This window comes from Eublepharis macularius, chromosome 4 (genome assembly GCF_028583425.1).
Source record: "Eublepharis macularius isolate TG4126 chromosome 4, MPM_Emac_v1.0, whole genome shotgun sequence".
Taxonomy (NCBI): domain Eukaryota; kingdom Metazoa; phylum Chordata; class Lepidosauria; order Squamata; family Eublepharidae; genus Eublepharis; species Eublepharis macularius.
The window spans coordinates 148,425,624-148,439,953 of record NC_072793.1 but is presented as its reverse complement, the minus strand read 5'-3'; the positions used below and the strand labels follow the sequence as shown (position 1 = coordinate 148,439,953).

The 14,330-nt window shown below is 48.6% G+C and overlaps 1 protein-coding gene across 4 annotated transcripts in view; it reads left to right on the top strand.

The window, feature by feature from the left end:
- The window catches only part of PTPRG (protein tyrosine phosphatase receptor type G), a 683,491-nt gene that overhangs the window by 526,341 nt on the left and 142,820 nt on the right, over nucleotides 1–14,330 (top strand). For all 4 annotated transcript variants that reach the window (XM_054978207.1, XM_054978205.1, XM_054978204.1 and 1 more), the window contains exon 8: nucleotides 562–754. In XM_054978207.1, the coding sequence (XP_054834182.1) occupies nucleotides 562–754 (193 nt within the window). The remainder of the gene's footprint in view (nucleotides 1–561; nucleotides 755–14,330) is intronic.

Here is a 14,330-nt window from a genome sequence, read left to right as displayed (position 1 = left end):
TTGTTATCTTTGTGTAGCAGGGCCCACCTTTTAGAGTATTGATAGCCTGCAACACAATTGGTCCCTCCACTCTCGGAACTGCTGGTCCTTTGAGATACTCTTGTAAATACAAATAATGGAAAGATAGAAGAGGCTGCATGGTGAGCTGTGATTTATGTGACATATGAGATGAATGTGTGCCCCCCTTTTCTGCAGGAGAATAGCAAAAAAAACCAAAAACACCCACATAAGCATAGAACAAAGAGAAGGTTTATATAGATTTGTAAGTATGTACAGTAAATACAAGTCTAGGAAGGATCTTTTCTGGCCTCCCTCAGACATTAACTTTTTAGAGGGTTTCTGAAGTGTTTTCTCTGCTGCCTGGCAAGACAGAAATGGGGCTAGATAAGGCAGTTGGCAGTGATTTCTGTGGGCAGCCTGGTTTCCTGTTTGATTTATCTGTCTTGGCATCAGTACTTCCTGCCATTTTGCATTCTTATCAGCTGCCCAGATTTTGCCACATTGTTTTTCTAATTAATGTCCTCTCCCCCTTCCCTCCTTCTCCCTGATTGCTGCGTTCAGCTGGAGGCATTCTATTCCATATTTACCACGGAACAGCAAGACCATGTCAAATCTGTGGAATATTTGAGAAATAACTTCCGGCCACAGCAGAGTTTGAACAATAGAGTGGTTTCCAAGTCTGCGGTGAAGGATGCTTGGAGCCAAGTTACAACTAGCATGTTTGAAAATCCACTTGGGACAGAAGCCTCCAAAGGTAAAGTGTGGCGAAAGGGTTGCATCTTCATTTTTTGTTTTTTAGCATGGGAAATTTGGGAAAGAACGATTAGGCATGTAGAAATGTATTCTTACATCTCTCTGTGAAAATACTTTTCTTAAATTAAAAAGCAATTACAGAGATGTACAATTTTTTTTGCAGTGGAACTTCCCAGTAAAGCACAGAGAGGCGTTCTAGGAATCAATATTTGAGGGTGAGGGCAGAGTACTAAAGATAAAGAACCTCAGCTAGTGGAGGACTCTACCTGACCTCTGCAAGTATATCTGATCTGCAAACATTTGATATGTCTCTAGTAGTGATGTTGTGACCTTTTTGGGGTACGTGGAAGGAAGTGCTAATGAATCTGACTTGATTTCACACACACAGATGACAAATACGATACTTGTAATATGGGAGATGTGTGTCTCTCTCTCCTCCCCTTCCTTAAAAGGGAAAACGTGTGACTCTTGGACAATAGTTGCTTTGCCACTTCCAGTAATTTCGTCATCATTGCAAGCTTTAAGAAGGGGCTGATTTTATTGAACAATTGCATGTGAAAAGTGCTGTAAATCTTATATCGAGGGGTCCTTATTGCTTGCTTAGCTGTTTTTAAAATGATGTGGCCGCACGTCCTCCTGCTGACTTTAGGAGTCCATTTTGTTTGCGCCAAAAAAATCCCCAGAGACTTCCTGAGCATAGCCTCCCTGATGGAGCATATTGACTCAGCCACAGCATTAGTGACTTGCTTATTGTAAACAGACCGAGCTGCTCCCGAACTGCTTGCCCACGCTCTGTGGTTTGTCCTAGGGAGACATGCGTCCTGCCTCATGGAAATCAGGCATAAACAAAACATGCAAGCTTGAGAAACCTTCCACTCCCTAGGGGTCCTCAGCACAGGGGCTCTTGGAGGTTTGTAATGCACCCACATGCTCAGATACATACATACATACCCATATAAATATATGTATGCACATAAACAATAGCTTTGGAAGAAGCGATCAAGATCACAACTGAGCCAAGGAATATCATTAATCAAAACTGCGATGTGGCTTAAGCCAAATAATGACACCTGGTAGGTTGTTTTCTGAACCAGAGTTTGCATTATTGTCATAAAACATTAATATTTATTGGTTGTGGGTTGTTCGCCCCAGGGTGCTAATGAAAGGTAATAGTTTGCATTATAAGGAAGTGACTGACTTGTTTTTATTTTGAAAGCAGCCCAAGTACTTTGGTGACATATAGCATAATACTCTGAGAGGTTTTTTTAACTGCTTCAGCAAAAGCCTGATTGGTGGCCTGCATATAATGTATTTTTCCAGAATATCCATATTTCTGTCCACAGTACTGTTTCTGGCTCAGGGAATGATTGCTCCATACCTCTTTAGCCAAGGTGAAAAGTATCCCGTGGCGCTATGGGTGCCTTACGTTTGCTGTGTTTTACAGTCATAAAGGTCCTGCTGAGATGCTATATACACAACTTCTAGGATCCTCTTTCCAAGGCTTGATCACCCCTTAATTTGAGTGGTCAAATATGCATATTATGCAAATTGATGATTAGGTAAATCAACACATTAATTGTTGCAGATATTAATAACAGCTTAGCTGTCTCCTCCTGTTAACTGCCACAAAAATGTTTTGGGATTGGGAAATATTATAGTAACTTTATTTGACCCTATGTTCATGCGAGGATTTACTCAGGCCGTCTTCTGAGTGAACAGCAAAGTTGATCTGGGAGAGAGAAAGATGGTGCAAACTATACTCCTGTTCCAACACCCACCCCTGCCCCCCACCCAGGTTTGCAGAAACAGAATATGTCCTCCAACCACCATGTAATGCCAATCGAGTTGTCTCCTATTGACAGAATTGTATAATATCTAGAATTTATTTTCCTATTACATAACCTTTTTTCCTACTGCTCTTACCCTTAAAGATAAAGCTGGGAACAGGAATAATAAATACTTGCTTATGTATAGACAAGATACTCCATTTTTTAAAATTACTGTTATTTTTTGGAATAATTTGCCAGTTCACAAAAAGGCATGAGATATTTCTCCTTAAAATTACTTCTAGAAGTGAAGGAAAAAAAGAGGGAGCTTCCCAATGATATTACAGGCCCTCAACTTTTTTTCTTTTGCTTGGCATTCCCTCAGTGATCCCTTGTCATGAGTCAGCCCCAGCCCCGACTGGCCACCTTACCTACTGCCTCAGAGTCCTCCTCAGAGGATGAGCAGGAAGGGCCAGCAGAATCTCCTCTGGAGTCGGAAGCCCCTGCAGAAGCTATGGGAGAGGAGGAGCAGCCAGAAACTACTGCTGCTGCTCCAGAGGGAATTCAGCAGGAACAGCCTGGAGCTTCTGCAGAGACTGTCAGGGACGAGGAACAGCCAGAAACCTCCACAGAGGCTGTAAGAGACAAAGACTCCCCCAGGGTTAGAGCGAAATCCGAGCCTCTGGGGCCAGCTGAAAGGAGGAAACTTAGAGATAAGGCAGCGTTTCTGGAAAGGCGGAGGAGTTGCCGGCTAATAGCACAACGCCGGGCAGAGCTGTTCGAGGGAGAGGCAACAGCTGGCCCTCATTAGAACAGCAATAAAGGAAGACGCTGAGAAGACCAAGCGTGGAAGCAACTCAGCTCACCACTCCCTGCTACCTGGACGTTCGTGTACCTTGCTCTACTGCTTGTTTGGACTTGACCTTGGCCTGCCTATTGACTACTCTTCTGCCTGCCGCTCTCTCACTCCCTGACTGATAGCCTGACCCTGGCACCTGGCCTGACTCCTGGACCCTGGTTTGCTGTCCTGCAATACTGAACTCCTGCCTGCTGTGTTCAGCCCTGCAGTACCAGTGAGCCTCCTGCCTGCTGTGCCCAGCCCTGTGCGCGACACGTTGCTTCCACCCACAACTCAGCAGCTACTGGCAGCATGGATGCAGCCACAGCTGCTGCACTTGTAGCTCAGAACCAGACGCTGCAGCAGACGGTAACCCAACTGAGCAATGCTGTGGCTCAGCTTCAGCAACAGCTTCAGCAGCAAGCTGCGGCAGTGCCGCCGCCGGCCACGCCCAAGTGCCCGGTGAGTCCACCAGAAAAGTTCGCGGGCAATGTGGAGGAGTTTCCTGTCTTCCTAGCCCAGTGCCAGCTGTACATCAGCCTGCGCCCCCGAGACTTTCCTGATGATAAGACCAAGGTGGGCTTCATCCTGAGTCTCTTGAAAGGCCAGGCGGCCAAATGGTCTACCCCTCTGCTCCTGGAATCATCGCCGCTGCTGCAAGACTATACTGGGTTTGTGGAGCGGCTCCAGCAAACTTTCGCCAACCCCGTTAAGGCTGAGAGCGCCAACCGGCGCATCCGACGGCTCCGCCAGGGACGGGGGTCCGTGGCCACCTACGCGACGGAATTCCAGTTACTGGCTCAGGACCTTGCGTGGAACGAGGCAGCGCTGCAGGACCAGTTCATAGAGGGCTTGTCTGATGAGGTTGCAGATGAGCTAGCCCGAACAGAACGCCCCAGTTCCCTTCAAAACCTTGTAGTGCTGTGCCAGCGCATTGACCAGCGCCTGGAAGCCCGGAGACAGGCGCGAAGCGAAGGGGCCTGGCGGGGAAGGGTGCCCCAGCCGGTGCCTGCAAGCCCCTCCTCCGCCCCCACTGCTCCTAAGGGGGCGGAAGGGGAGGAGCCCATGCAGCTGGGCGGCGCCCGACCCCGGCTTACGGCCGCAGAGAAAGCAAGGCGACGCACCCAGGGGCTCTGCTTGTACTGTGGCGGGGCCGGCCACTATGCCAACGCCTGCCCGGAAAAGCGCCACCCAGAAGGTGCCGCAAAAGACCGGCCCCGGCTCGCGGACCCACGCGGACCGGGGCGAGAGGTTTACACCAATGGGGCCCTTGACGTTGGAGGGGGTCACCTCCTCCTCCACCTAGAAATCCAGTTGCCAGACGGGCGGCGCGTGGAAACCCGCGCCATGGTCGACTCCGGCGCTTCCCGGAGTTTCATGGACCGGCAGTTTGCCCATCAGCACCACATCCCGTTGCACGAAAAACCTGTTGCTGCCCTAGTGGAGGCCATCGACGGGCGGCTACTGAAATCCGGTCCAGTAACCCACGAGACTGAGCTGGTGGAGGTAGTTGTGGAAGGCCACCGGGACCGCGTCCAGTTCGATGTAGTCTGCATGCCGCACTTCTCGGTGGTGCTGGGGCTGACCTGGCTCGTGGGCAGCAACCCGCTCATCGACTGGAAGCGCCAAGTCGTCCAGTTCCCGACCAGGAAGCCGGATCCCCTCCCGAAGCTGCTCGCCAGCGCAGACGCCAAGGTCCAGGGATCCCTGCTGCCGCCCCGCTATGCAGAGTTCGCGGACGTGTTCGAGGAGAAGGGGGCTGATCAACTACCTCCGCACAGACCCTACGATTGTGCCATCAACCTGATTCCTGATAAACCCCTCCCCAGCGGACGCCTGTACTCGTTGTCGGAGCCAGAACGAGTGGCCCTCAAGGACTTTTTGGCAAAAAACCTAGCGCGGGGGTTTATCCGACCCTCAGCCTCTCCGACATCTGCACCAGTCCTGTTTGTCAAAAAGAAGGGAGGGGACTTGCGGTTATGCAACGATTACCGGGCCCTTAACCAGATTACAGTCAGAGACCGCTACCCACTACCTCTGATCCCTGACCTCTTAGAGCGGCTCCGAGGAGCAACTCGGTTCACTAAACTAGACCTGCGGGGAGCATATAACCTCATCCGGATACGGTCAGGGGATGAATGGAAGACAGCTTTTGGGACTCGTTACGGCCAGTTCGAGTACCTGGTAATGCCCTTTGGCCTATGTAACGCGCCAGCGGTCTTCCAGCGTTTCATCAACGACGTGTTCCGGGACCTCCTCGACCACTATGTCATCGTGTACCTGGATGACATTCTGATTTACTCCCGCAACCCTGCCAGGCATGGGGAGCATGTGTGTTCTGTGTTGGAGAGACTTAGACAGCATGGGTTGTATGCCAAGCTCGAGAAATGCGAATTTGACCGGGAAGAAGTTGAGTTCCTGGGACACCGAGTGTCCAACCAAGGAGTACAGATGGATCCCGCTAAGGTCGAGGCGGTACTCTCCTGGCAGGCTCCCCGAAACCGTAAAGAGGTTCAGCGCTTCTTAGGGTTTGCAAACTACTACCGACAGTTCATCCCTGACTTTGCTGCACTAGCCGTCCCCTTGACCCGATTGACACGGCCCCGCCTGCCATTCCAATGGACCCAGGAAGCCCAACAGGCCTTTCAAACCCTGAAGACCCGGTTTACGACTGGACCGGTCCTGGTATACCCAGATCCGAGCCTCCTGTTCATAGTGCAGGCTGACGCCTCTGACACCGCTTTGGGGGCAGTCTTAGCACAAAAACGCTCCTCCCACGAGGTGTCCCAACCATGTGCCTTCTACTCCCGACAGCTCACCCCAGCCGAGCGGAATTACACTATCTGGGAGAGGGAGCTGTTGGCCATCAAGGCTGCCTTTGAGACCTGGCGGCACCATTTGGAGGGAGCTCGGCACCCGGTGGTGGTATATACAGACCACCGTAACCTAGAACATCTGCAAACCACCCGAAACCTAACGCAATGCCAAATCCGATGGGCGTTGTTCTTCTCCCGCTTTCAATTTACTATCCAATACATCCCTGGCTCACAGAACAAGTTGGCGGATGCCCTGTCCCGGAAACCTGAATTCAGCCGGCAGGCAGGAGAGAAGCCGCCAGCCACAACCATTCTGGCTCCTGAGTGCTTTGCAGCCACCAATGCCCCAGATGCCCTGCAGGATCGGATCCGGCAAGCTCAAAGCACGGACCCCTGGACACAACGCATCACCCAGGGACTACAGGACCCCGCGCAGCCAGACCCCCCAGGCTACCTCCTGCAACAGAGCCTCCTTACATATGAAGGCCGAGTCTATGTTCCCCCAGGTGCTCTACGAGGGGAGGCACTGCAGCTTGCTCATGACACCCTAGCAGCTGGTCACTTTGGGAGATACAAGACCTTGCACCTATTGTCCAGGGATTTCTGGTGGCCCCGTATGCAGGTGGACGTGTTTCGCTACGTGCAGTCCTGCGATACATGCCGGCGGGCCAAAGACCTTCCAGGGAAGCCAACAGGACTGTTACAACCGCTGCCCACACCCGAGGGGCCCTGGGAAACTGTTTCCATGGATTTTGTCACGGACCTGCCACCCTCTAAAGGGCATACATGCATTGCGGTGTTTGTTGACCTGTTCACCAAGCTGGCCCACTTTGTACCTTGCCCATCGCTGCCTACAGCCAAAGATTTGGCATACCAGTATGTCCAAAACGTGTTCCGGCACCATGGGATTCCCCGGCACCTGGTCTCAGATCGGGGGGTGCAATTTACTTCGCGTTTCTGGAAGGCCCTCCAGACACTGCTCGGAACCCAGGTTCACCTGTCCTCGGCCCATCATCCACAGTCCGATGGGCAGACGGAGCGGACCAATGCCACGTTGGAGCAATACCTGCGCTGCTATATAAACTACCAGCAGGATGATTGGGCAGACCTCCTAGCCATGGCCGAGTTTGCGTATAACAATTCAGTGCACGCCTCCACACGCCAGACCCCATTCCTGGCCACCTACGGACGCCACCCACGTTACTTTCCCAGAACAACACCAAACTCATCAGTACCGTCAGCAGATGACTTTGTCCAGGAGCTGCAGGCCCTACACCTGGTTCTGCGGGAACAGTTAGACCGCGCCAAACGGGCCTACAAAGCAACCGGCGACGGCGGGAAGGGGACCCTTTGAAGGTGGGGGACTCGGTGTGGCTTTCCACTCGGCACATTCGGTCACAGCGGCCCTCCCAGAAATTGGACCACCGGTTCATCGGGCCCTACCGAATTACCGCCCAGATCAATCCTGTTGCCTACCGATTTGAGCTCCCGCCAACACTCCGGATCCACCCCGTGTTCCATCGCTCCCTGCTCACCCCGGTAGCACCTCCACACCCCCTCCGTGAACCTGTACTACCGCCTCCCCCGGTCCTGGTGAACGGACAGGAAGAGTACAAGGTAGAACGGCTCGTGGACTCTCGCTGGCACCGGGGCCGTCTGCAGTACCTGGTGGAATGGAAGGGCTATGGACCCGAGGATAGATCATGGGAACCGGCCGAGAACCTCCACGCACCCCGCTTCATCCGCCAATTCCATCGGACCTACCCTAGCAAACCCGGACCCTTGGGTGGAGGGGGCCTTGGGAGGGGGGATGGTGTCATGAGTCAGCCCCAGCCCCGACTGGCCACCTTACCTACTGCCTCAGAGTCCTCCTCAGAGGATGAGCAGGAAGGGCCAGCAGAATCTCCTCTGGAGTCGGAAGCCCCTGCAGAAGCTATGGGAGAGGAGGAGCAGCCAGAAACTACTGCTGCTGCTCCAGAGGGAATTCAGCAGGAACAGCCTGGAGCTTCTGCAGAGACTGTCAGGGACGAGGAACAGCCAGAAACCTCCACAGAGGCTGTAAGAGACAAAGACTCCCCCAGGGTTAGAGCGAAATCCGAGCCTCTGGGGCCAGCTGAAAGGAGGAAACTTAGAGATAAGGCAGCGTTTCTGGAAAGGCGGAGGAGTTGCCGGCTAATAGCACAACGCCGGGCAGAGCTGTTCGAGGGAGAGGCAACAGCTGGCCCTCATTAGAACAGCAATAAAGGAAGACGCTGAGAAGACCAAGCGTGGAAGCAACTCAGCTCGCCACTCCCTGCTACCTGGACGTTCGTGTACCTTGCTCTACTGCTTGTTTGGACTTGACCTTGGCCTGCCTATTGACTACTCTTCTGCCTGCCGCTCTCTCACTCCCTGACTGATAGCCTGACCCTGGCACCTGGCCTGACTCCTGGACCCTGGTTTGCTGTCTTGCAATACTGAACTCCTGCCTGCTGTGTTCAGCCCTGCAGTACCAGTGAGCCTCCTGCCTGCTGTGCCCAGCCCTGTGCGCGACATCCCTCCTCTCTCCTCAGTATTTTAACTTGTTTTTATTTTTTTTTGGTATTTATTTTAAATTCTGGTTTAAAATTGTTTTAATGACGCATTTATGTGTTTGATTTATTTATGGCATTTATAGTCCGCCTTTCTCGCTGTGACTCTAGACAGATCAACTGTTAAGACAGTTAGTGAACAAGTACAATAGGGTATGGGTTGCAGACATTTGAAAACAAGCCAAATCCGAATACAGAAATTAAACTGCTGAAACAAAGCATAAGTAATTAAATGTGACATATTTAATGATGGAGAAACTATTCAGTAGTAGCATATCTGCATCAGCAGACAGTACCCAGTTGTATAGTCTACAGTCCTTGTCCCTTTATCAAAGCGTATCTCTGAGTCATTTCTTACAGCACAGCCCTATTACTGGAGTAAAAAAGCCCTCCTGATTGAGTTTTGCATAGTTTGTGGAAATTGTTTTAATGGCTTTAAAGATAATATTTTAATTTGTATGTTTTAAATTTGTTAGCCACCTGGGTCACCCTGTGAGAGCAGAAAGGCAAGTTAAAAATTTATTAATAAATAAACTATAAATAAACTATATCTAGCTCAGAAAAAGCAGCTTCTGGCAATTGAAAACTAAGCATTCCCTTCTTCTGCTTGTCAGTCAAAGCTGTGACTTCCCTCATTGGCTACAACTAGAGGAAGGCAGAGTTGGCTAGTCTTAGGGTTTCCAGCCCTGTCCACAAATCCCCAAGAGACTGGGGATGTAGAAACTTGCCTGAACGGCATCCTACAACATAGCAACTTACTTTCTGGTTGTCTAACTGGAAGTGATACCGCTATATCATGAGACACTCTAACATTTCTCTGAAACTCGATGATAGAACCATAGAGTTTCATGGAAATGCTGGAACATCTGTCAACTTGGTGACATCACTTGTGGTTACAGAGCTAGAAATGAAGTCACAGCATTTCTGGATGACATTTTCCCCTCCTCATTTTCTCTTGCTGGTCCGTTGAGTGTCAGAGGGGAATGGTGATGCTTCAGCAGGCACTGCCTCTGTATAAATAATTATATGCAACATAGGAATGTGCTGCCAGAGCCTGAACTGGAAACTTTTGGATCTCTGCTCTGCTGCCCGATGCTGTGATGTCCTCTGAGAGGTCCAGAGCGCCCGCTATAGCACCTCACTGCTTCCTTCAACCTCATATGGCTGGAAGGGCTTCCAGACCAGGCTTGGCCTTCGTCTGAATAATAGCCAATGTTCTCTACCTCTTTGCTACTTCTGGCTCTTCTGTGTATAAGGGCTTGCTCTTCCCACCCGTGTGTGATTGATGGATTTTCCCCTCAGGCTCTAGTCCTTCATTCCACCCTGCTTGCTCCCTAAGGCTGTCTAACATTCAGCATCAAAACAAAGAGCTGTATCACTGTCTGGGTTGCCCCTGTGCCTCCTCTGGCCCCATAAAAGCAGCTGCTGATAGAGCCATAACTCTTTCCCACATGGGAGTTTGCTGTGATGGAAAAGTAGAAAAAAATGTTGGCTTATGTCCAACATGCGCTATGTTTATAAAAGATATGGGGTGGGGGGGTGTGACAAGGATTCTTCCTACTGTGAAGATTGAATAGTAATATGTAAATGCAAGAATGTAAAGCAAATGTAATCTAGCTTTCTAAAAGATTTTTTATCCTGCCATCCTTCCAAGGAGTTCAGGGTGGCTTGCATAGATTTCTCTTTCTCGTTTTTATTCTCAGAGCAACCCTGTGAGGTAGGTGAAGCTGGAGAATGACCAACCAAGGTCACACAGTAAACTTTATGGCAATGGATTTGAACCCCAGGCTTCTTATACTCTAACAACTATTTCACACTAGCTCTTTTGGAATACTTTATTTTTCATTTAAGGACCTCAGAGTAGCTAGAGTGAAATAATTTGTATTCTCACAACAACCCTGCACAGTAGGCTGGGCTGAAAGATGGTCAGTTACTTGATAGTTGAGCAAAGATGCGTTCCCTGATCTCCCCAATCCAAATCCAACATGTTGTCCACTACACAACACTGGTTCTTAAAATCAAAGCTAACAACTTGTTTTTTAAAGCGCTTGGCCAAACCCTAGGACCAGACACATCTCTGTGATTCGTACTTGTCACACATAGAACATTAATTCACTGACTAATATCACTTCTGGGAAGCCATCTTTTAAGGTCTGATTCACACCAAATGTTTTCTGTGTAGGTTAAGGCTATTGACTCAACAGAGTGATTGCAGTGACGTGAAGTCAGCAGCAGTCACAGACACATCACAAGCAGTTCCCAATGTGATTGTGGGGCTGAGCCTGAAGTCTGAAGGCTTTTGCAAAAGATGTTCCTTCCTCTCTTTTGACAGTCTCTAGACGAACCTTTTGCAGCAAGTATTTGACAGTGTGGTGTGTTGAGATGTTGCACTCTCTCCGAACGAGGCTGCCAACTGATGCTGTGGCTGTTCCACAGTTGCCAGACCGAGTATGTTGTTATGTGTGTGTCACTAAGTAAAACCCGGAATTCTGATCCGTGTTTTAGGAGACACAATACTCTAGTCTGTGGAAGTGCTAGTAGCGAATTAACTGCTTTTTCCACTTTATATTCAGTGCCTGCCACCATGGGACAACACATACAATTTCTGCAGAAGTGTATTGTAAGACTGTACCCTTGTAGGCTTGTTCTATGAAACAAGCAAATTGAAGTGTTTTCCTAGAAACTGAAGTGTTTAGAGTTCTTTATCTTGCTAATCTTCTCAATATCCTCATGACTCCAGTACACCTATGATTTCATAGTCTACATCATGAGACTAAAAGCACTTACTTAAAAATTATATATGGCTAAGAATGGAACAACAAGTTGCAAGGATACAAACATCAAAAATCCACTAACAAAGTAAAAACAACACAGAGATTAAAAACATAGCCGCATCTTCCCAAAACAGTTCACCCTCTAAAATAAAACCTTCTTGCATGCCTTCCTAAATGCAGTAAATGAAGATGCCTTCCACACACCCGCTCTGGTAGGCCATTCCAAAGGACTGGACCTGTCAGCATCCTCACAACACCCTTGTCAGTGTCAGTCATTCAAAACCATTCAGCAAGGGTCAATTCACACCTGTGTTTTGGAGTAACTTTTAGGCATGCTACCTGCACTCGTGAATGATCGAACACGGTGCCAGAGTTCGTCATGAGGTAGTTGGGCCCATAGCAAAGTGAGCGTGTGCTTTACATGCAGAAAGCCCCACACAGTCCCAATCATTTTCAGAGATGAGGTTCTTTGGGAGCAAGACTGAGAAGTCCTCTGTCTCATTCCTTGGAGAGCTGCTGTCACAGTTAGGTGGACCAATGGTCTGAGGCATGTTTATGTGTGTGCTGAAGATGTGTTATGGCAGCTTTATGGAGTAGTAGTGTGTCAAAATGATCAAATGAATCCAGATCCTGGAAGCCATGTTCACAAGTTACAATATGCGCACATATAATCCATGTACAATGTATACTTGATTTTTTAATACATGCATTGAATAATTTTATACATGCATTGAATAATCCTCATGTTACATTCAACAGCTAAGCATGTGAAACTTCACAATTTATCTGTAAAGTGAATGCACATCGGCTGTTTCTTACAAGCAGGCAAAGGTTGTATATATGTTTATTATAACATTGGAACAGGGCTGGTGACACATCAAGACTGGAATTTGAGTTCAAGTCCCCAGATAATTTGCCTATGGCAATTTGCTTTGTCTTTGTCAGAATTATTATTCCAACTTCCCGTCCCAAGTCTTCTGTCCAGTGAATCATACCAGCACTTACTGTTGATTCCTCCCACCTACAGTATTGATGAAGCCTGTTAGATGAAACCGCCCGCTCTGGAATAGTTCTCTTTCCTTAATGGCTTGAAAATTTCCCTTAGGGCCACGTATTCTGGTATTTCATGGGACGCATATGGGGCTATTTCAGGCCTGTACGTTCTTGAGCAGCTCTTTGTGGTTAAGGCCCTGTCTGCTGTGATAAATGGGGCGCAGTCGTCCAGGCTTGCCTGTGTTCTAAATGGACCACTGTGCTAGATGTGTTTTTATAAACTTAAAAGAAATATGGTCTTATGGTGTCCCCAATCTAAAATGAATTGTCAGACATCCCTCCAAAGGTGACAGGGGGTGACTTATATTTGTTGCCCAGAGACAGCAATGTGACTGTTTCAAGTCCTTGTCTCAGCAAAGGTGAGCGAGGAACCGAAACGGCTGGTCTGCTGCATGTTCTGAGCTCTGGGTATATAAATATAATGGCCTCAAGTCAAAAGACATGATTGAAAGTTAAGCCTGTTCTTTATTCAGAAAACAGAAAACACTGCACCACTCTTAAGCCTCACACATTTTAACAGACTGCTGGTCAAATTGTTTTACTGGCTAACAACAATGGAAGGATGTTGGTTGCACCTTAACAGCATTGTAGCGTAAGGGTGAGAGAGGAAGGGTGCATTTTTCACTGGCGCTTTTTTGTGCAACTGCAGCTATTGTTACTGTGATTATTTCTTGTTATTTTGTAGATTCTGCAGTCTGTTGTTTCTTGTTTAGACAGTTGCCAGTAGTGGTCTTGCTACTATCATGCACTGAAGTGATTTTGATAGATCTCACGAGTGATTTGCCTTCCATCGTTTTCTCCTTCCTGTGCTTCATCCTTTCATTGAGATCAGTGTGCCCCCAGCTTTAAAAAAAAAAAAATTGGGAAAGGTGTAATTGTGCAAGACAGAGATTCATTTGCAGAACCAAAACTGAATTCTGAAATATTCGAAGCCCCAGTACCAGTAAGTCCTGGTGGAAATTAATTGGAATTGTTTTGCTGTTTTTGCTCTGAAATATATTTTCTGCAAAACATAAGTGGAAGGTCTGATATGGTTCTCTGGATGGGGCACTTGAAGTGCCACTCTATAGCTTCATTGTAGAGCTTACCATGACCCGGATGGCCCAAGCTAGCTGGATCTCATCAGATCTCAAGAACTAAGCAAGGTCAGCCTGCTTGGTTGGGGGACCACCAGGAAAGTCCAGGATTGCTACACAGAGGCAGGCAATGGCAAACCACCATCTTTTACCTTGCAAACCCTCTAGGGTTGCCCTACGTTGACTGTGACGTGACAGCTTGTGCTAGATTTTTACCAGGTAGTGGCATCTCAGCATCTGCAAGGCCACACTGACTCCTGATACCGGTCCTGTAGGTAACAGCGCTCTAAAATGCTCAGTTCCTGATTGATCCCCATCCCCGAGATCCTTTCAGCTTCAAAGTGGTCAAAGGGACATTTGGGGAGGGTGCGATTAGGTTTGAGGGTTGTGTTCCTGAAGGCTTGTACACCTGGCTCTAATCCCTCAGTCCCATGATGCTGTACCCCGTTAGGGGCTCAATCCCCACAATGTCCTCTCCCTGTTTTCCTAAATGATGCTCAGCTGCCTGCAATATTCTCCTTTCTGTAGGGGGTCCCATTTCACAATCCTTTTGGTAGAAGTAGGGCCCTTAGATTCACTGTTAAAAACAAGTTCGGAAATAGAGAATTTTCTGGAGGTCTATGATACTTAGCTGATTGATCAGTTAGTTTCCCAGGATTTTCTTGCCTCTTAAATTGTACTGTA